Genomic DNA, 22,460 nt, shown 5'->3' on the forward strand with positions numbered 1-22,460 from the left:
CAATAATTAAAAAAATTAAATACTGTGCAGAGATGACAAAATTAACTATACTAGTTAGGAATGAAACAACATCCTCATTTAACAATTGTTGGGATCCTTTCTACAGTTGGCTAGAGAAAAAAAGAGAACACCACGTTACATAATTGAAATGATGGTTATAAACTCAACCAGATACAAATCCGATATATAGCTTTCTCATATTTTTGGCTATAGTGATAAGAGACTTTAGATATATATTGACAGAATACTTATTATTAAATCTTATAATCTCTATGTTTAGATTAATTCAACACTTGCACTTAAATACCCAGATGACTAATCCGATACTAGGGAATGAGCTAATAAAATAGGAACTGGTTCCCGTTTTCAATACAGCTCCCTCGGATATTCGCCAACCCCTTTACTTTCGTTACCTTTTCTATTCTCTCTATCTCCTTTGTTCTTTCTACCCTTTCCCCTCTTTTTTCTATTCCCTTCTTTTTCACTCTTTGCATAAATTTCTATGTTCATAAATTGTTATAACATACTAAGACTTAAATGTCTTCTGTTTTGAATTTTATGTTTTGTATATTTGTTAATAAAAATTAACAATGACATGGGAAGAACCTAAAAAAAAAAAAAGAGTGACTGCAGTTGGGTTGATTGCAACATAATGGCTCTTCACCACAGCCCTTACGCAGTGTATCTGGATCGGTGCTTCGGTACCAAAGAACACCCCTGAGGTGCCGATGAGCACTCACCTCACCTATATTGCTTATCCAACTTCTTTTCCTCACTAGGAATTCCCCATTGACCATTAAGGCAGGTTCACCTTTGCTTCTCAACTGACCTATTTTGTTTCCCTTCGATATTCTTTGGTGGTGGAAATACTAACCATTGTTGTCATGAAACAGGGTGAACCTGGACGTCCAGGCCTGAACGGGATGAAGGGAGATCCAGGTGTTCCAGGAGTACCCGGATTTCCAGGTATTCAGAACAATATTTGCCCTATGCAGGATGGTTATTTGAGGTCAACCTTGGAAGACATTCTCCATGGTTTCATATATTCTTTAGAGCTCAGCTTGTTTAATTAATTAATTAATTTGGGTGGCATGTAAGTCCAATTAATTAATTAGGGTGGCATGTAAGTCCAATTAATTAATTAATTAATTAATTAGACCTATATGCTGCCCAACTCCCAAAAGACTCACAGCCAAATACAAATAAAAGATAACAAAAAAACCCCTCCTAAAACAGTTCAAAACTATCTAAAACCAACAATCACACAATTAAAACAATTAAGAATAATCATGCGCACCCCGGGCCTGCCAGAAAAGCCAGGTCTTTACGGGTTTTCAGAAGGCCAGTAGGGTGATGGCCACTGTTTCCTGTAGGCTGCGCGCATGAGCGCGCGCGCACCCCAAAATACCATCCCGCACACCCTTTTCCATGGGTGCGCAGTCCCCATCCACCTGCCAGCCCGTGGGGGGGCGGGGGCGGGGAGGCGCTGACAGTAGAAGGCGCTGCCCCCGCCCGATCCACTCCCTCTCCTCCTCTTCCGCCGAAAGAAATGCGCGGAAGCTGCCTACTTGAGCCTCGCGTTGATCCACCCCGCTTCGTCCTGCTTGTCATCCTCCGTTGTGTTTTCGGGGGAGAGCGGCAGGAAAGCCCTGTGCCGGCAGGAAAGCCGGGTTTGCTTTCTGTGAAAGCAGCGCGCCTTTTAAACACGCTGCTTTCCTGTACCTCTTTCCTGGGGAGGGTGGCCTCCTCCCCCCCTCCCCACCCATGAAAGAGTTGCAAGAAAGCAGCGTGTTTAAAAGGCACGCTGCTTTCACGGAAAGCAAACCCGGCTTTCCTGCCGGCACAGGGCTTTCCTGCCGCTCTCCCCCGAAAACACAATGGAAGTCCAGGATGACAGGCGAAGCGGGGTGGAGCAACGCGAGGCTCATGCTGGTGGCGGAAGACCTCCGTTGTGTTTTCGGCTGGTGGGGGGGCAGGAGGACCTTCCTGGCTTTCCCGGGCAGCTGGCTTGAGCCTTGTGCCGGTCAGCAAAGCCGGAGACGTGAAGAGAAAGGAAAGAGAGGGAGGGAAAGAGGAGAGGACAGAAGGAGGGAGGGAGGGAAGGAAGGGAGAGAAAAGTGAACGAGAGGGAGAGAGAAAGGGAGGAAGAGAGGAAGGAAGGGGGAGATAAATATAAAGGGAGAGAGGGAGAAAGAGAGGGAGGGGAAGAGGGGAAGGAAGGAAAAGAGAGAGACAAAGAGAAAAAAAGTGGAAGGAAGAGCAAAGAAAAGTAAGGAAGGGAGAGAGAGAAGATAGGAAGGAAGAGAAAGTGAGAGAGCAAGAAAGAAAGAGGGAAAGAGGGAGGAATGCAACGTGTGTAGGGTGTGTGCGCGCGTGTGTGTGCTGCCGATGGTCCGGGAGCTACAGTGTGTGCGTGGAGAGATGAAGGGAAAGAGGGAGAAACACGGGGAGAAACGCAGTGTGTGTGGTGTGTGTGTGTGTGTGTGTGTGCTGCCGATGGTCCGGGAGCTGCAGTGTGTGCATGGAGAGATGAAGGGAAAGAGGGAGAAACGTGGGGAGAAACGCAGCGTGTGTGTGTGGGGGGTGCGCGTGTGTGTGTGCTGCCGATGGTCCGGAAGCTGCAGCATGTGTGTGTGTATGGGGGGGGCGCCGATGCTAAGGCAGTCCGTCCGTGGTGGGGCTGCAGCACAGGGAGAAACAGGGAATTGAGATAAAGAGAGAGGGAGAGATGAAGGGAAAGAGGGAGAAAGGAAGGGACAGAAAGATAGAAAGGAAAGAGGGAGAGAAAGGGAGAAAGGAAAGAGGGAGGATGAGATAGACAGGAGGGAGAGGGGGGAAATAGGATAGAGAGAGGGAAAAGGAAGGGAGAGAAAGAGGGAGAAAGGCAGGGAAAGAAAGATAGAAAGTCTGGATGTACCAATAGGTATGGTTAATTTATATTTGATTTGTTCTAGCACCCACTTAAGCACTGCAAACTACCTAAGATTAGCCTCTTACAACAGCTATTGCAAATTATAAATCTTTCCCTCTAGAAATACCAAGATGTATTTGAGAATGGATAAAGACAAAGATGGAATGGTCATCATCAATGTGAGAGACAGATGTGAGAAACTGTAATGCGAGCCAGACTTTTTTGACTTATTAAATACATTTATGAATATATTGGATATTGATAATGTTTTTAATCTGAGACTGACAGACTAAACCTAAAGTTCTCAAATACATCTTGGTATTTCTAGAGGGAAAGATTTATAATTTGCAATGGCTGTTGTGAGAGGCTAATCTTAGTTAGTTTGGAGTGTTGAATGATTACTGTGTATTTGAAAATAAACTATTAAAAATATAGAATTATGACTGCAAGAACTCGCTCATGTGTGATAGCGCACGCCCACACTTACTTTATTTATTTATTTATTTATTTATTTACTTACTTACTTACTTACTTACTTACTTACTTATACTTTTATGCCGCCCAGTCCCAAAGAGACTGCCGCTCAGACACTATACTTTTCCGCCCACCCCGGAAAAAAATTAGAGGGAACACTGGTGGGGGCAGTCTGGATCTCAGGAAGTATCTGGTTCCAACGGGCCAGAGCAGCCACAGAGAAGGCCCGCCAGAGAAGGCCCTCCACTGCGGGCCCGCCAGAGAAGGCCCTCCACTGCGGGCCCTCCACTGTTTAGCTGACAGGACCCGGAAAAGACCGAACCTGTAGATCTTTAGCGGTTTCTGGGAGGTATACGGTAGGAGACTGTCTTGACAATAGTCTGGCCCTAAGCCATGTAGGGCTTTAAAGGTAATAGCCAAAACCTTGAATTGCACCTGGAGACCAATTGGGAGCCAGTGCAGCTGCAGAGAATTGGCATGGTGTGGGTGTACTTAGGTTTGCCCTGTGTCAGCAAATCCAAACCTATAAGTTTGAAAATAACCAGGATGAATGCTCCCCAACCTTCTACCCTAAAATCTCAGAAAAAAAGAGTGGGAGAGTTTTTTAAATATCAGCAATTTCATGTTTAAAAAATTGCATTTGCAGCCTAACGTAATTGAGAAGATAGTAGAAGTTCCCTCTTGCTTGAGGTCTATGCCCTTACGAAAATTGAAATGATAGGCCATTTCCTTTTGTCTTGACCTTTTTTCTTAACAGTTTAGCCTTTTTAACTGAGATCTCCCACCAAATGCATTTGGCACAATCTTAGTTAGCTCGACTCACCCCAATAAAGGTGGTTAATTGATGGGAGGGGCATGAAGGCCATATATTAGGCATCCCTCAGTGAGATAAATGACATTTGAGAAATTTATGCATGCATGATATATCTTCCCTATCAGAGACCTTTAAAAAAAAAAAGCATTTGTGAGGCTATTAATCAAAATTAGAAATAGAATAGAATAGGAATAACAATAACAATATAGAAATAAGAGTAGAATAGAATAGAATAGAAATGTGGAAATAAGAATAGAGTAGAGTAGAATAATGTGCAATAGAACAGAACTGAACAGAACAACAGAATTCTTTAGTGGTTAAGTGTGATTGAACACACAAGGAATTTGTCTCCAGTGTAGACGCTCACAGTGTATATATAAACAGCAAGTAATAAATAAAACCATAGGCTTGTTATGACTACGGTGTATTAACTTGTATGGGTTTTGGCTTTTCAGGTTTGAAGGGGCCTACTGGACCTTTGGGACCCCCTGGCCCTGGAGGAGACCCTGGACCCCCTGGCTCCCAAGGTAGAGATCCTTTTAAATACCTTCTATGGCCACGGACCCCCAAGATTTAACTCAAGATTTAAATCATAACCTTTCTTCAAGCCTTCATGGACCTTGTGTGACATCATGTGCCCATCCGTGGACCACAGGCTGAGAACCAACGATGTAGATCATTTAGTCTTACCTGTTCCTTTGATGTAACAGCAAATAATATGTGGAGTCTTTTTGGAGGCCATTATTCCAGAGAAGGGTCGGCAACTTTCTTTCAGTATTGAAGGGCATGTTCTTGGAGAGATGATCTTCTGAAGTGGGACATATGGTGACCAACAGTGAGTGGGATCACCCAGTCATTCTTTAACACTCTCATTTTCTTCTTTTTTGCATCTTCTTCTCTCCTAGATCACTCTTAGAAAACTTTGAACTAATCTCAAGCATAAGAATATTAAAATTAGGCCAACTGTTACATGAAATTAGCCTCCAAGCCACATTTGACTCAAGGGCTTGATGGTGAATTTCTTGAGAAGTTCATCAGAAACTACACTTTCATAAACTGATGCTGTTGGGTTTAGACTTGTGCACTGGGGAAAGTGACAAGTTTCCAGCATTTGAAAAATGTCCACCTGGTTTCTGTCAGCCTTCTCAGCTTTCAGAGTAAACATGCTCCATTCTTTCAACCATTTCTCATAGGACTCATTTTTCATACTAAAAAGGTTACCTTTATCCACAGGCATTCTGGTTTGCAAAGGTGGCAGCTGACTGCATTCTTCTTAAAAGTCAGAAAGCTTGCAGCAAAATATATATCTCTATCTCCCTCTCTCTCTTTCACTCTCTAGGTCTATTTCATTCGCATTCTCTTTTTCTCTTTCTTTCTGTTTCACTCTCTAGCTCTTTATCTTCTTTCTGTTTCTCTTTCTCTCTCTGCTTCAGCTCATTTACTTCATGCTTGATAAGGATTGTGCTTGTTAAAATGCAAATACAAAATCCAACCAACAAAGGTGAATAATCAGAATTCTTCTTCCCTGACTATAATTCACAACAAACAAAGCAGGATTTTGCTATTCTTCCAAAGCCATTGACTGATAGGTCTGGATTTGAACATTGAGCACCTCTTAATGCAGATCCTTCCCATATCCTTTTAGCTTAATCTGTGCGTGAAGTATTGTCTCATAATCTCATCATTCCAGATCCTATTTTCATATTTTCATAATTCCAGATCCTATTTTCATGGTGTCTGTTCTATGCCCTTGCAGCAGTGTTGTTCATGAAACTGCCCACTCACAAAGCAAGCAGGCCATAGGTCAGCTTTTATGTTTTGACTGGCTACCTCAGGGTGACACAGGCTATGGGGATGGGAGAAGTTCTGCCACGATGCAACTTTAATTTGGGGAAATCCTAGCATAGTCCAAGCGTATTTAGGAAAATAGGAATATTTATTATTTATTTATTTATTTATTTATTCGATTTGTATACTTGTAGTATACAAGTAGTACTTGACTTATAACCACAATTGAGCCCCATATTTATGTTGCTAAGCAATTCAGCTGCTAAGTGAATTTTGCCCCATTTTAAAAAGTTTCTTCAACTGTTGTTAAGTGCATCATCAGTCAAGTTAGTAAAAGGGTTAAGTGAATCTGACTTTCCCATTAATGTAGCTTGTTACAAAGTTATAAAAGGTGACCACATGACCCCGGGACGTTGCCGTCACAAATATGAACCAGTTGCTAAATATCTGAATTTCAATCATGTGACCATGAGGTTGTAAGGGTGAAGAAACAGTCATGTCCCTTTTTCCAGTCCTATTGTAATTTTGAAGAGTCACTAAATGAAACTTTATAAATCAAGGACTATCTGTAGTTGTTTCTCATTCAGTGAGGTTCTTCCATAGTTGCCAGAACAGTAAATTGGCATGAAATTGACCTCCAAGAGCTGGAGGGTCTTTTTAATGCTTTCTTTTTTTCCCACTAAGAAAGGATTAAAAGGACCCAAACCCCTTGTATTATGTAAAGAAGCATGATGATGATGATGATGATGATACTAATAATACTAATACTACTAGTAATAAATGAATAAATATTTAAAATTTTTAAAAAAGGTGATTCTACTGGGATTTGAACCCCAATCGCTAGATTCAAAGTCGAGCGTGCTAACCATTACACTATAGAATTAGCTATATTTCTGGCCTCTCTTCCAAGCAAGTAAAGGGAGGCCAGGAAGAAGTATACGTGACATCAAAACTCCTCCCCTGGAATTCCATCGTGGGGTTTCCCAGCTGCTTTTGCTTGCAGCGCGGCAAGCAAAAGGAGGTGGGGAATGCCACGATGGGATTCCCCACTCTCCTCCCAGGTGGTGGTGTTTGAGGGAACGCAGAACTCGAATCCCGAACTTCGGCACGGATTTTAAAAAGAATTCGGGTTTGGGTCCAGCATACCAAACATCGCAAAATTCGGTACGGACCCGAATTGTGCGAGTTCGGTTCACCCAACATTAGTCCTCAGGTTATGACCACAATTGGGAGCAGAATGCCTGTTGTTAAGCAAGATAGTTGTTTATGATGGGTAGGACTCAAGAAGTGCAGAAATAAATGCTTCCAAGATCAACAAAAACTTAAAATAAAAGAGACAATGCAAATCTTGGACTCGGTCTAGATCAGACTGAATCCCAGTATTGCAGAGTATAACTGGTAGCTAAAATTGGTATCTGTCTTTTGTTCTAGATGTCAAGTGTATAAAAAGCAGATCGTTTGGTAGAATAAGAATAACAATAGTGGCAACTTTAGCTGTAACTCAGAAGTCTTTTCTGTAAGCAGTTGGCCTTTTTGCTCTTAGAAATCTTTGGGATGCCATAAAACAAAATAGTTTCTTGATGGAATTCTTTGTGAGCATATTTATACATCCAATGATATATGATCATTTTCCTTATCAGTAGAAAGCAGGATGCAAAGCCTAGAAGAGATAAGCCAACCTCTGCTCTAACTCGGACTGAAAAAACAGTTCTGAGACCAGGATGAGACCAACCCATCTTCTGCTGGTGGCATCTCATAATGCTAGATATTTGCCATGTTTTATTCCATCCTTTTTCATGAACCATTCAAAGAACCACCTGACTAAATGAATTTGTTTCTCAATTTTCTCTTTATCCTAGGTCCTCCAGGGATACCTGGCTCAGCTGGACAAACAATTGTGGTTAAAGGTGATCAAGGACCACCTGGTCCTTCAGGACAGCCTGGAATGAAAGGTCTACCTGGTCTCACAGGGCCTCCAGGTTTGCCAGGTAAGTTCTTTCTGGACAGGTAACAATATGGACGGGGGTCATTAGATGTCTTCTGACATTCAACTAAAGTAATATTGATAGGGTCTTGGCAAGCAATCTAAACGAATTCATTAAACAAAAATATATCCATAGGTTCAATGGGTCTTCCCGGTGATGTTGGACGTGATGGTCCTCCTGGTTTTGATGGTCCAGCAGGACGAAAAGGGGATAGAGGACTCACAGGCCAGCCAGGTAAAGTGAATGCATCATTTCTGTTGGTGGGAAGGGGGAAGAAGAGGGTGTCAAGCAGTATCGGGTTGCTACTGGTATGAATAAGGACGGCCTACAATTGAGCAAAAATTGAGCTGTGCACACAGATTTGTTTCGGGAATTCCAGCGAGATTTTGCTTAGCAAAATCTCGCAAGGGGATGCGCACGAGAGAGATTTGGGCGATCTGAATACCAAGGGATGAGAAAAATCTCACTGATACGCCCCCGCGCGCCCACAGAAATAAAGTTGCGCGCACAGCGTAGCGGTAGCAGCGAAATCAGGAATCCACCCCTGGTGTCAAGCAATGAAGAGAGACATAAATCCACTCTCATTTCGGGGTTCAATTGAATATCCAGAAAGTTCAAAATCTTTGGAAGCTTTTCTTCAGCTTTTATTGCCAGAAAATGCACCTTGTAAGGGGCCCTTTCCAGGGTTACAGGAGAAGATGGTCAACGGTTTTGAAGGCAGAAGAGGGCTCTATGCCCCAATGGTAGATAAAGCAGCAAAACCATATTCTAGGACAATGATGGCGAACCTATGGCATGGGTGCCACAGGTGGCATGTGGAGCCATATCTGCTGGCATGCAAGCCATTGCCCTAGCTCAGCTCCAGTTAATTAAGTCACATTATTTGAATAGCCACAAAAAGGACAAATGATAGACAGCATTGTTTGTTGAGGAGCACAGTAACATTTTAAGGTTTTGTACTGAAACCCACAAGGTTCAGTATGATAAGAGATTAGGCAAGAAGCTCAATTTTCTTGAATTGCTATAAAAGTTCAGTTCTGAACTTTTCTGATTAAAAAGATTAAAGCATTTATGGGTAAAAACATGCTATTTAATTATTTCCTATTTTAAAAATAATTAAGGATCATACTAAGGTACTAGAGAAGGAAGGACAATAAAAAAACCTTAAGTATTCAATATATAGTGCATACACTTACTACCCCCACTGCATCCCCCTCCCCCTATGGAGACAGCAGTGCATTACTGGAGAAGGGAAACTTTGACTGCCAACCTCCACTGCCTTGTGGCTCTATCCATCAGTGGAAAAGGTTTCAGGAGGAAAGATTGAGTCAAAATCCGGGGCTGGAGTCCCGGAAGCACTTTGGGATTCTGTACAGCCACGTTCTGATAACTCCTGTGACGTAGCTGGGACCAATTGTATTGGCTTTGCCATTCCACTGGATTATTTCAGAGACTTGGAGCGGGGGGATCTGCTGCTTGGGTAACAGTCTATCCTCCACACTAACCTACTCAGGCCACGTGCTCTGGAGAGGTCAATCCAGCTTTGCATACGGCATTTTAGGAACTCTTTCCAGAGCATGATTCCACAGTCTTTTGAAAATGAAGGGTGCCAATGAATATTGCCAGAAAATCAAAGGCAGTGTGGTGTCAAAACATAAGGGAAGGCACGCCCTTGCATCCAATGTCACAACGTGTCTTTCTTCAGTTGTGTCGGGATAGGAAGCAAAGCTTCTGTAACTGGTCTTAAGGGATGTCTATCCAAAATCAGTCCTGGATAATCTGTGTCAACTTTGGGGCTGCTGTTTAGAAGGCCAGTGGTTCTGAGATTTCAGATTTGCACCTGTCCATCTGTTGAGAGATGTGATTGACTTTGTTCATCCTACACACACACACAGGTCTGCGTGGTTCACAGGGGCTTCCTGGCCCTGATGGATTGCAGGGCCCTCCAGGACCCCCAGGAACAGGTTCAGTTGCTCACGGATTCCTTATAACCCGTCACAGCCAAACCACCGATGCCCCCTTCTGCCCACCAGGAACCAACCGGATATTCGATGGGTTTTCCCTTCTCTATGTACAAGGAAACGAGAGAGCTCATGGGCAGGATCTGGGTAAGGTTCCCTATTTGCTATGGGAAGGTGGTTTTTTTTTTATGAAGACGGCATCAGAAGGCTCTTCTATTATAATCAGAAGTCATATTTCAGTCCTTTTGTGCTTTTTTCTTTCTTTTCTGAAGCAGTTTGGGCAGGTAATTTAGGGAAGCAGTGGCTTGACTGAAGCTTAGGAGATTTCTTCTCTTTCTGTACCCATGAGAGTCATGCAATAAAAATCCCTTCAATCTGGGTGGGGGGGCTGTACCTAAAGTCCCTGGTCTTCCTCACCCAAGACTACAGTGGTGCCTCTACCTAAGAACGCCTCTACTTACCAACTTTTCTAGATAAGAACTATTCAAGATTCTTTTGCCTCTTCTCAAGAACCATTTTTCACTTACAAACCTGAACCTCCAAAACTGTAACTGGAAAAGGCTGGGAGAAGCCTCTCTGGGGCCTCTCTAGGAATCTCCTGGGAGGAAACAGGGCCAGAAAAGCCAGGAGAAGCCTCCGTGGGACCTCTCTAGGAATCTCCTGGGAGGAAACAAGGCCTCCACCCTCCCTGTGATTTTCCCAATCGCACCCATTATTTGCTTTTACATTGATTCCTATGGGAAAAATTGCTTCTTCTTACAAACTTTTCTACTTAATAACCTGGTCACGGAATGAATTAAGTTCATAAGTAGAGGTACCACTATACTTGATCATCCATTGAGATGGCACCTGCATCTCTTGAAGCCGTGTTTGAGGAGCATCTCCTGCAATAGAACCATGAAGCATGTGAGGATGGTGTTAAGATCTTTGGGTGTATCATTTCCCTACCTGGCATTCTGTATTTCCACTGGAGACTGCAACTCCTTGGTTAGGAATTCTGGGGGCTGTAGCCTTAACACAGTTATGGTGTGCCAGATTGAGAAGAGCTAGTCTCCTGATACAGAAAGCAAAAGAGGGCTTCACATTCAGGGTGACTGATAGATTAATAACATCTCACCTTCACCCACGCTCATCCTATTCCTGTTGTGGCCCACCAACATGTGCCAGTCCTGGAGTCTGCGTCAGAGGCAGAGATGGGTCAGGGCAGCTTGACAATTATCAGTTACCTTTGGCGTCAGACAGCACTGAGGCAGAGGAACAGCTGGAGCCTGTTCCCAGTGTTTAAGTTTTATTGAATGTATAGGTCACCCAACTCCTGATGGATTCTGTGTGCACATGTGCAGAGTTTCCAGACAAAGGGAACAGCTGAGGAACAAGGGTAGACTTCAGAGTAAGACCACAGGTAGACAATGAATGCCTCCTCCCATAGGCAATAAAAGAGGAGCGAATGGGGAGGGGAGTTTGCAGGAGTCAATTGGTTTGCTTAATTGGTTCATGACTCTCAGAAAATCCTTGCCAGGTTTTGAAGATATCGGCCTGGCAGCTCTCCAAGCCAGATAAGGTCTGTGACTGCAAATGCTCTCTTGAAAGACTTCGTTGGAGGTGAATGTGAGAAATTCACAGCAATTGAATAAAAACGGGTTTTTTATTGGGACAAGGAGCTTGCTTCATGGTTTGGGAACGCTTAGGTCAGAACCACTCTGTCTCTCTCCATCTTAAGAGCCGGGGTGGCACAGTGGTTCGAGTGCAGCCCTGCAGGCTCCTTCAGCTAACTGCTAGCTGTAGTTCAGTAATTCAGATCTCACCTCCGGCTCAAGGTTGACTCAGCCTTCTATCAAATGAGGGCCCAGATTGTTGGGGGCAATAGGCTGATTTTATAAACCGCTTAGAGAAGGCTGTAAAAGCACTATGAAGTGCTATATGTCCAAATGCTATTGCTATTTAGCTACGGCTGTATATTGTACTGTATTATTTATTCTTGTACTATTTTATTTATATTTGTCTTTACACTATTGTAACCTGCCCAGAGATACCATCTGGTAAGATAGCTAGAAAGCAAGAAAGCAGGAAGGAAGGGAAAGGGGCTTTTGGAGATTGATTTGATTTGATTTGATTGTCGCCCTTCTTCAAAGACTCGGGGGCAGCAGGTTGAGGAAGGATGGTTGAGGAAGGAAGGAAGGTAGGAAGGAAGGAAGGAAGGAGGGAAGGGGAAGGAAGGAGGGAGGGAAGAAAGGAAGGAAGTGGGAGGGAGGGAGGGAAAGGAATACCTGTTTCATATCTCATTCATACAAATGGCATCTTTTGTTTGTTAGGCACTGCTGGCAGCTGTCTCCGCCGTTTCAGCACCATGCCCTTCATGTTTTGCAACATCAACAACGTCTGCAACTTTGCATCTAGGAATGACTACTCCTATTGGCTTTCCACTCCTGAGCCGATGCCAATGAGTATGGAGCCACTAACTGGAAAGAATATCCAACCTTTTATTAGCCGGTGAGCAACAAATTTGTAGCTTTCAAGTAGAAGGGAAAAAAGTCAAGTCCTGCACTGGTTTTTCTCATCCCTCTATACCAGTGGTTCTCAACATTTCTAATGCTGCGACTCCTTAATTCAGATCCTCATGTTGCGGTGACCCCCAACCATAAGTCTAGCGTCAATTCTCCCAACAGAGCTTTAAGCTGATTGGCAGGGAGGTCAGAGGGACACCCCCACTGTAAATGCCTGATTGATCAGATTGTAAAAATATGTTCCAAGGTGCCAGAATAGAAGCTTTAGTTCCTAACACCCGGGGAAATTTGTCTTTTCCCACGATCTTAGGCAACCCCTGTGAAATGGTCATTCAACCCTCAAAGGGGTCCCGACCCCCAGGTTGAGCACCACTGCTCTATATGGTGATGCTGATGTTGAATGTGGAAAACCAGGGGACCAGTAGTTCTAGAAAACTACAAGATATGTTTTATGTTGGATGTACTTTTAGGTATAAAATAAAGCATTTTTTGTTTTGTTTTGAATGGAGAAGTCCCAATTCCAGTTAGGGCAAATTCTAAAAAAACTGAAGGCAGTTTGTTTGTTTGTTTGTTCATTAATTCATTCATTTAATTAAATAATAATTATTTAATTCAATTTGTGTGCTGCCCAATTCCCTAGGGACTCTAGGCAGCTCACAGCCAAAAACTGAAAACATGCAGTATAATATTAGGACATCTTAAAAAAAAAAATTTTTAAACAATTTAAAACTGACAGTAACGAAAAACCATACATGCCATTTGTGGCTGGATCTTGTTGGTGCACCATTGAGTCAATAACCCCAAACCTGCCAGAAAAGCCAGGTCTTTACAGCTTTACAGCTTTCTAGAAGGCCAGGAGGGTGGGGGTAGTCCAGATCTCAGGAGGTAGCTGGTTCCAACTAGTCAGAGCCACCACAGAGAAGGCTCTCCCCTGCAACCCCGCCAGTCGACATTGTTTAGCTGATGGGACCCAGAGAAGACCAGCCGTGTGGGCCCTTATCGGTTGGTGGGAGCTATGTGGCAGAAGGTGGTCTCGAAGATAGTCCGGCCCTAAGGCATGTAATGACCAACACCTTGAATTGTGCCCTGAGATGAATTGGGAGCCAGTGTAGTTTGCAGAGAGTTGCTGTAATGTCGATGTACCTAAGTGCACCCACAACAGCTCACACACCTGCATTCTGGGTAACAATAACAACAGAGTAACAGAATGACAAAATAACAGAATAACTATCAGAATAATGGAATTGGGAGGAATCTTGGAGGTCTTCTAGTCCAAACTCTTGCTCAAACAGGAGACTTTATACCAGGGGTCAGCAACCATAAATACTCAAAGAGCCATTTAGACCCGATTCCCACAGAAAAGAAAACTCCGGGAACCACAAAACCCTTGTACCTGACTATTTCCTGAGTGGCCATAGAACTGTTCTGTCGAGCTCTCTGGTAGAATCCTCCCAAAAATGCACAGATACAATTTCAGACACACACAGGTTTGAAAATTCAAAACAATGTTCTTTATAATGAAAATTCACTTAAACCAAGCCCTCTTTTGGGATAGCAAAGAGTACTTGTCTCCAAACAAACTGGTAATTTGTACAAGTCCCTTATCAGTTCTGTGAAACTTAGCTTGCAGCTGTGAGGCAATTCACAGTCCTTATTCTTTCACAAAGTGAAACACACTTTGCTCTGGTTTAGTTTCAAAGCGGGGAAAAATCAGCACACTAAAGGTCAAAGTCACTAAAGCAGTCACGAAACACAACAATCAGATAATCCTCCACAATGGCCAAACCCACAGGCTGCTATTTATAGCAGCCTCACTAATTACCACAGCCCCACCCAACCACAGGTGGCCTCATTTTCTTTGATAATAATCTCTCAGTTGTTGTTGCCTATGCATCGCTCTCCGCATGTGTGGCTGTATCATTAACTCTTGTTCTGAATCCAAGGAGGAGCTAGATAATTGATCTCCTTCTGACCTGACTGCCCCACTCTCCTCCTCCCTGTCACTCATGTCTTCTTGGTCAGAGGAGCCTTCATCAGCAGATTCCACCGGGGGCAAAACAGGCCTGCAGCATGTGGATGTCTCCCCCACATTCATAGTCCTTGGGGCAGGAGCAGGGCCAGAGCTAACCACAACACAGAACTAATGTATGTAGTTGAATTAAACATTCTGTTTTCTTATGAAACTTCTCTTTTCTTGGATTATCCATGGCTGGCCTGCTGGGGGTCAAAAAACTCAATAAATTATGTACCGGTGTGTTATCACACATTGGCGGTTGTGACACATATTTTGAGCGACGGAACTGCAGCAGAGAGATGAAAGAGCCACATGCGTCTCCAGAGCCGTGGGTTGCTGATCCTGCTTTATACCAATCTCAGATAAATAGCTGTCCAATCTCTTCTTGAAAACCTCCAGGGATGGAGAACCCACAACTTATTGAAGCAAGAAGTTGTCCACTGGTTAATTGTTCTGTCAGGAAATATCTCCTTAATTCTAGGTTGGTTTTCTCTTTCATTAGTTTCCATCCATTGCATCTTACTCAGAAAAATGGCTATCCAATCTTTTAATTATCTCCACTAGAATGCAGTTTCCTATCCTTAGGTTAGGCACATTTAAAAGCAGGGTTATCAACCGATTTCTTAGAGAAATAATTTATGAGCTGCTATTACTATTCATGGTTCAATGGAGCCTTCCTGATTGGAGACAGGGAATCACTGAATACCAAGAGATGAGAAAAGCGAATTGGAAGACATTTCTGAAATACTATTACTTACTTACTTACTTACTTACTTACTTACTTACTTACTTACTTACTTACTTACTTACTTACTTACTTACTTACTTAATTAATTACTTACTTAATTACTTAATTACTTAATTACTTAATTACTTAATTACTCACTCACTCACCCACCCACCCACCCACCCACCCATCCATCCATCCATCCATTCATTTAAATTTAAAGGCTGCCCTTCTCCAAGTGGACTCAAGATGGCTTACAAGTATAAAAAGACACAAATAAAATACAGTTATAAAAATGCAATTTAAAACCTACAAACTTTTCGAGATACAAACCTGGGGTTTAAGATTTTTTTGCCTCTTCTTACAAACCATTTTCACCTTACAAACCCACCGCCGTCGCTGGGATGCCCCGCCTCCGGACTTCCGTTGCCAGCGAAGCACCTGTTTTTGCGCTGCTGGGATTCCCCTTAGGCTCACCTCCATGGGAAACCCCACCTCCGGACTTCCATGTTTTTGTGATGCTGCAGGGAAATCCCAGCAAGGGAATCCCAGCAGCGCAAAAATGGGCGCTTCACTGGCAACGGAAGTTTGGAGGTGGAGTTTCCCAGCGAGGGAAGCCTCAGTGAAATCGCAGCATCGCAAAAACACAGAGGTCTGGAGGTGGGGTTTCGAGGAGTTTGGTGTTTTTGCGATGCTGCAGTTTCACTGATGCTCCCTTCGCTGAGAAACCCCACCTCCAGACTTCCGTTGCCAGTGAAGAGCTCGTTTTTGCGATGCTGGGATTCCCCTGCTGGGATTCCCTTGCAGCATCGCAAAAACACAGAAGTCCAGAGGTGGGGTTTCCCATGGAGGGGAGCCTCAGGGGAATCCCAGCAGCACAAAAATAGGCGCTTTGGCTGGCAAAAAGGATGGATTTGGGGCTTGCATGCATTAATCACTTTTCCATTGATTCCTATGGGAAACATTGTTTCATCTTACAAACTTTTCACCTTAAGAACCTCATCCCGGAGCCAATTAAGTTTGTAAGACAAGGTATCACTGTATGTCTAAATATACTGTACTGTACATATGATGTGTAAGACAAATATATTTCATGCATTCCTAGTTACTGGCCGGGACAGAATATAACACTCAATGGTCCCAGGCCAACCGGCAGAGCCATGTTTTTAAAGCCTTTCCAAAGGCCATGAGGTTGGGGACCATACGAATCTCCAGGGGAAGTTAGTTCCAGAGAAGCAGAGCCACCACAGAGAAGGCTCTTCCCCATGGCTCCACCAGGCAACATTGCTTGGCTGACAGGACCTGGCGAAGGCCGACTCTGTGGGATCGTATTGGTCACTGGGATGTATGAGCAGAAGAAGGTCCCACATGTAATCTGCTCCTAAGCCATGTAGGACTTTATAGGTAATAACCAACACCTTGAATTGCTTTTCAAGACCAATAGGAAGCCAGTGCAGTTCACAGAGTGATGGAGTTACATGGGTGTATCTAGGTACATCCGTGACTGCTCGTACAGATGAATGTGTGTCTTGCTTATAGACTTTCCTGGAAATTCTGCTTGGCCTATGGATGAAATAAATTGCCGAGCCATTACTCCACTGTTATTGTTTTCAATCTGTTGATACAGCTTCTTCTCCTCCTATTCCCTTTTTTTAGTTGTGCAGTCTGTGAAGCTCCTGCGATGGTCATAGCAGTCCACAGTCAGACCATTCAAATCCCCTCGTGTCCACAGGGCTGGAACTCTCTCTGGATTGGATATTCATTCATGATGGTATGTGGGGCTTTCACTAAACATTTGTACAATAACAACTCAGGTGCCTGTGAGTCCATCCATTTTAAGAGTCCCTTTTAGGCCTACAGAACCAGGAGAGCTGGAAAAAGGGATGAGGAAGAAAGGAAACCCTTGTGGTCCTCAACCTTTCTAATGCCGCGACCCCTTAATACATTTCCTCATGTTGTGATGATCCCCAGCCATAAGCCTGCGCCAACAGAGCTTTAAGCTGATTGGCAAGAAGGTCAGAGGGAGACCCCCACTATAAACGTCTGATTGGTCGGATTGTAAATACAGTATATGTTCCAAGGTGCCAGAATAGAAGCTTCGGTTCCTAACACCGTAGGAAATTTGTCTTTTCCCAGGGTCTTAGGCAACCTCTGTGAAATGGTCCCAACCCCAAGGTTGACAACCACTGTCCTAAAGAAATATGGGGAGTTTTGGAAATGACCTTAGAAAAGGAGGCCTGTGGAAACCATTGGTGCAAAAAAAAAAAAGTCCAGAGAAGTGGGGGGTCATTAAAAGTAACTTTTAAGGGAAAACATGACCAGACTTTCAAGATTCTGTTGTTATAGGTAGTCCTCTACTTAAAGCCATTCATTTAATGACCATTCAAAGTTGCAACAGCACAATAACAATTACAGCCTAGCCAAAGACACGGGGTCAAAATTCAGAAGTTTGGCAGCAGGCATTACTGGCAGCTATCACCATAATTTTGGTAGTATAAGATGCACCTTCCCCCCCCCCCCCAAAAATGAAAGTGGAAATGTTGGTGCGTCTTATACACCGAATACTGCCATTTTTGGCTTCCCAAAGCTCTGCTCCTGCGTCCCAATTTTGCAAAAAATGGGGCTGTTTTTCACAGCTGATTTGGGAGGCTTGCAGATCTTCCTGGAGCCAGGAAAGACAAAAAAAATTTTCTTACTTACAGTTTAGGTTTTATTGGATTAATAAGCCGCCCAACTCCTGGTGGTCTCTGGGTGGTGTACAATGATAAAAACAATATACGTACCACAATTAAAACCTAATGAAAAAACAGTCATCACATTCTGGGCCAGAGCAGAGTATTATAGCTCAATGGCCGCAGGCCTGCTTGCAAAACCATTTTTTTAAGGCTTTCCGGAAGACCAGGATGGTGGGGACGGGTGCAGATCTCCAGGGATGGTTGGTTCCAGAGAGCCGGGGCGGCCACAGAGAAGGCCCTCCCCAGCAGCCCCACAAATTGACACTGTTTGGCCGATGGGACCCAGAGTAGGCCAACCCTGTGGGCTCTAATCTGCCTCTGGGAAATATGAGGCAGAACACGGTTACCTATTTGAAATCTTGGTGCATCTTGTACACTGGTGCGTCTTATAGTCTGAAAAATATGGAAAGTTCTGCATGGTTTACAACATGCTCGCTGGGGAATTCTGGGAGTTGAAGTCCACACCTCTTCTGGTTGCTTTAGAAATGCTGGCTTAAGGTGATCATTGATTTACCTACAGTGATTTGGTTTATTCTAGCACACCAGTGCTGGGGCAGAAGGATCCGGGCAGGCCTTGGCTTCTCCTGGCTCTTGTCTCGAGGAATTCCGCTCAGCTCCCTTCATTGAGTGTCACGGCCGAGGGACCTGCAACTATTATGCCAATTCATACAGTTTTTGGCTGGCAACTGTGGAAATAGCAGAAATGTTTAAGTAAGTGTGCCTACTTTTCTTTATACGCACATTGGATAGACACAGCATTCTAAATTGTGGTTTCTTTAGCTGTAGCATCATTTGTCACTCAGCAGACAGGTTGGATTCACATGATAACAATAGCACTTATATACCTTTTTATAGCCATCTCTAAGTGGTTTACAGAATCAGCATTTTGCCCCTCATTTTACCTACCTTGGAAGGATGGAAGGCTGAGTCAATCTTGAGCCTGGTGAGATTTGAACTGCCAAATTGCGGGCAGCTGGCAGTCAGCAGAAGTAGCTTGCAGTACTGCACTCTAACCACTGCACCACCATGGCTCATAACTTGCAGAACCAAATCTCAACCCCAAAATTAATTAGGATACCAATAGAAGAGAATACAGTGGTACCTCTACTTAAGAACTTAATTCGTTCCGTGACCAGGTTCTTAAGTAGAAACGTTCTTAAAGTAGAAGCAATTTTTCCCATAGGAATCAATTTAAAAGCAAATAATGCATGCAAACCCATTAGGAAAGAAATAAAAGCTCGGAATTTGGGTGGGAGGAGGGGGAAGAAGAAGAAGAGGAGGACAGTTGCTGCCGAAGGAAGAAGGTGAGGTGAGGGGAATCAAAAAAATCCAAAATTTTAAGGCTTTAAAAAAAAAAGAGTGACTGAGGCAGCGAGGAGGAGCATGCGCCTCCCATACACCAGGCGCGAGGCTGCCTCCCATACACTGCACCAGAGAGAGAAACTCAGGTGGGGGAGAGGGGGGAACCTCCCACTCCTTTGACCGAAAGGTGGCTGCTGCTACTGCTGCTGCTACCTGCTTCCTCTTTCTTCCCATGCTGAAGGGCTCCTCTCGCTTGCTCGCTTTGTAGCCGGTGCCTTTCCTTCAATGTGATGACTCCTCAGTTTGGCTGAAGCCAAGTTGATCTGGCCAGGATGAAGTGCCCCTTTTACCTTTCCGTGCTCAGACGCTCCGGGAGGCAACCTCATGCCGGGTGCATGAGAGACAACGTGAAGGAGTCACCACAGCAAAGTGGTTTATTCCCTCTCCAAGCGCCCAGAGAAAGGAAAATGCTCCGTTCACTCTGGGCTGCCAAAGCCTCCTTAAGCACCACTGAAAGGTTCCTCTGGCAGTCCAGAAAAGCCCAAGATGGGCAGGATTAAAAGGGAAATGGAAGGAAACTGGCCAGGCTTTCATGCCGCTCTCCAATTTCCTGGGAAATTTTTCTGGCCTCGGGTTCTTAAGTAGAAAATGGTTCTTAAGAAGAGGCCAAAAAATCTTGAACACCCGGTTCTTATCTAGAAAAGTTCTTAAGTGGAGGTGTTCTTAGGTAGAGGTACCACTGTATATTGTTTTACTCAGTGTTGAAATGAGGGGTCCTTGGTGCTTGGGAGGTGAAGTCCACAAGTCCAAAAGGTACCAAGGTTGGATATCTCTAGCAGGCGGGGGTTGATACTTACTGCTGCTACTGGTATGATGTGCGCACAGCTCGGCGTCATCAGTATGCAGACCCATGCACCCCAGCAAGATTTTGCTTCCATGCATGTGCAGAAGCAAAAAAGATTGAAACTGCACACATGTGTATCCTCCTGCAACATTTCTCTTCCAACGCATTTGCAGAAGCAAAATCTCACTGGGGTACGTGCACACACAAGCCAGTGAGGCAGAGCTGCATGCACAGCTACATTTTAGCTACTGATTCACAGTAGCGAAAAGCAACCCAATATGGATCCCTAACTTAGATTTTTTCCACCCTTATCTTCCACCCAATCATGATGTGTCTTCTTTGCATTTCTGTTGACCAGTAAACCTCAGTCGGAGACTCTTAAGGCTGGCGATCTTCGGGCCCGTATCAGCCGATGCCAAGTTTGCATGAAGAGGACGTAATGCATCAGATTTTTTATTACAAGAGAAACACACAGCAACTGAGAAATCTTTTAATGCACTGTCCTTCAGCTATACCAATGGTGCTATTGTGGAAAAGGAGGAGGAGGAGAAGTTTGAAGAAGGGATACTCCTGTTGATGCAGATCTCAGTGCCTCTCCCAGAAGGAGAACCCCCAAAACCAACGTGTTGCATTTTGGGGATCGGGGCGGGTTAGAAATTTGGCTCCTAAACAAATTTATTAATTAAAGGAATCAATTGAAGGACCTGTGGAAAAGATAGTGAAGATATGGGAAGATTGGGAAGATTTTGAAGACGTCAACCTTTTCCTGTAAGGACTGAAAATATGCTCTTTGCCAAATTGATCCCCAAAAAACAAGATGCCACCCCCACCCCCAAAAATAAAAACAATTCCTGCAAGGAGGAGACTGTGCTGTGCCAAGAAACCCCACATTGTGGTGCTATGGATCCTACTGTATTCCCAGATTTTGATATGAAATGTTTAAACTTATTATTTTTTTTCCTTTGTAAGTAATGAAATGTGTATATTGCGTAAACACATTTTTTTTTAGTTTCCAACTTCTCCATCATTTAAACACAAGCTAGCCTAAGCTCATTAACATCACCAAAAGAAATCAAGCCAACCTATATATATATAAATATATATATTAAAATATATAAATAAATATATATATATATTAAAAAACTGAGAAAGGTCAAATGAAAAGAGACACTATTCTAAGTCAGGAAACAGTGTCTACAAATCTGTTTTCTTTTTCCCCTCTCGCACACTCACACACACACTTGGTCCCAGCGAACTACTACTGAGTTTTTAAAAGTTTTATTTCCTTCCCTGGGTTTGACTCACATTTTATTTGGAAAAAAAAGTATAATAATGTTGTAGCCTTTTAAAAGCAAACAGAGCTGTTAATTAATGTCTATATTGTATGCCACTCTCTTGATAATTTTATTTGTCCATAAGAGCAACAAAAAGCAGATCATTCTAAAGGGTTTTATTTTCTCATACTCTGTGAAATATTAGATCCGCCTCCTTGCCAAACTGATCCCTTTTCTTTTAGATCCTGTAATCTCTAGCTAGGAAACACCACTAACAGCCATGCCGATTAAGAATTGTAGGAGTTAAGATCCAAATGATCAAAGGGCTTCTTATGCATGAAGACAGTTTTATAGTCTTTTGTGAAGAAACAGCAATTAAAAGTCATTCATTAGAATGACATTAATTTATGTTGGTTCAGCTGACCATACCTTCAAAGTATACAGGTAGCACAAAGTTTATAACTATTATTCATGTACACACAATGCACACCCAAATCCACTTTCCCCCAGACATAATGTCTAGTATTTTATCCAAATAACTGTACACTTTGAAAATCCTTTTGACTGAAATAAAGTGAAAAACTAGTGAAGACTATTTTTGTTCATAGCTCGCTGCGTAACAGTTGTTCAGCACATTTCTATGTGTGTATTGTAGTTCCTTCCAGTGAAACTGCCCACAAGTCAAACTACTTATATTATATCTTGCATGATAATATATTTTTAGAGTATAAGACACACCTTAGGGGTTTTTTTGGGGTGGGGGAATAATAATAATGATAATGATAATGATGATGATAATAATAATGATGATAATAATAATAATAATAATAAGTTGTTTTTTAAGTCCTAACCAGGAGATAAAATAATGTGCTGAACCTGACCAGAGTAAGGGTGCTAGCCAAAAGAATACCTGGTAGGCAGATTTCTTCCCCATTCAAATCTAATAAATGATGATGATGATGATAATAATAATAATAATAATAATAATAATAATAATAATAATATTATTATTAATTAGATTTGAATGGGGGAGTAATCTGCCTACCAGGTATTCTTTTGGCTAGCACCCTTACTCTGGTCAGGTTCAGCACATTATTTTATCTCCTGGTTAGGACTTAAGAAACAAC

General features: G+C 43.1%; 1 protein-coding gene across 1 annotated transcript in view; it reads left to right on the plus strand.

Annotated features, from left to right (window-relative positions):
* COL4A5 (collagen type IV alpha 5 chain) overlaps window positions 1-21,918 on the plus strand; it is a 174,568-nt gene extending 152,650 nt beyond the window's left edge. The window contains exons 22-30 of the mRNA XM_070759748.1: window positions 894-966; window positions 4,655-4,726; window positions 7,847-7,975; window positions 8,108-8,206; window positions 9,868-10,080; window positions 12,246-12,423; window positions 16,835-16,949; window positions 18,452-18,624; window positions 20,418-21,918. Coding sequence (XP_070615849.1) covers window positions 894-966; window positions 4,655-4,726; window positions 7,847-7,975; window positions 8,108-8,206; window positions 9,868-10,080; window positions 12,246-12,423; window positions 16,835-16,949; window positions 18,452-18,624; window positions 20,418-20,499 — 1,134 coding nt within the window. The 3' untranslated portion in view covers window positions 20,500-21,918. The remainder of the gene's footprint in view (window positions 1-893; window positions 967-4,654; window positions 4,727-7,846; window positions 7,976-8,107; window positions 8,207-9,867; window positions 10,081-12,245; window positions 12,424-16,834; window positions 16,950-18,451; window positions 18,625-20,417) is intronic.
* The last annotated feature ends 542 nt before the right edge of the window (window positions 21,919-22,460 follow it).

The sequence above is a fragment of the Erythrolamprus reginae genome, chromosome 8, assembly GCF_031021105.1.
Source record: "Erythrolamprus reginae isolate rEryReg1 chromosome 8, rEryReg1.hap1, whole genome shotgun sequence".
In the NCBI taxonomy this organism is placed as follows: domain Eukaryota; kingdom Metazoa; phylum Chordata; class Lepidosauria; order Squamata; family Dipsadidae; genus Erythrolamprus; species Erythrolamprus reginae.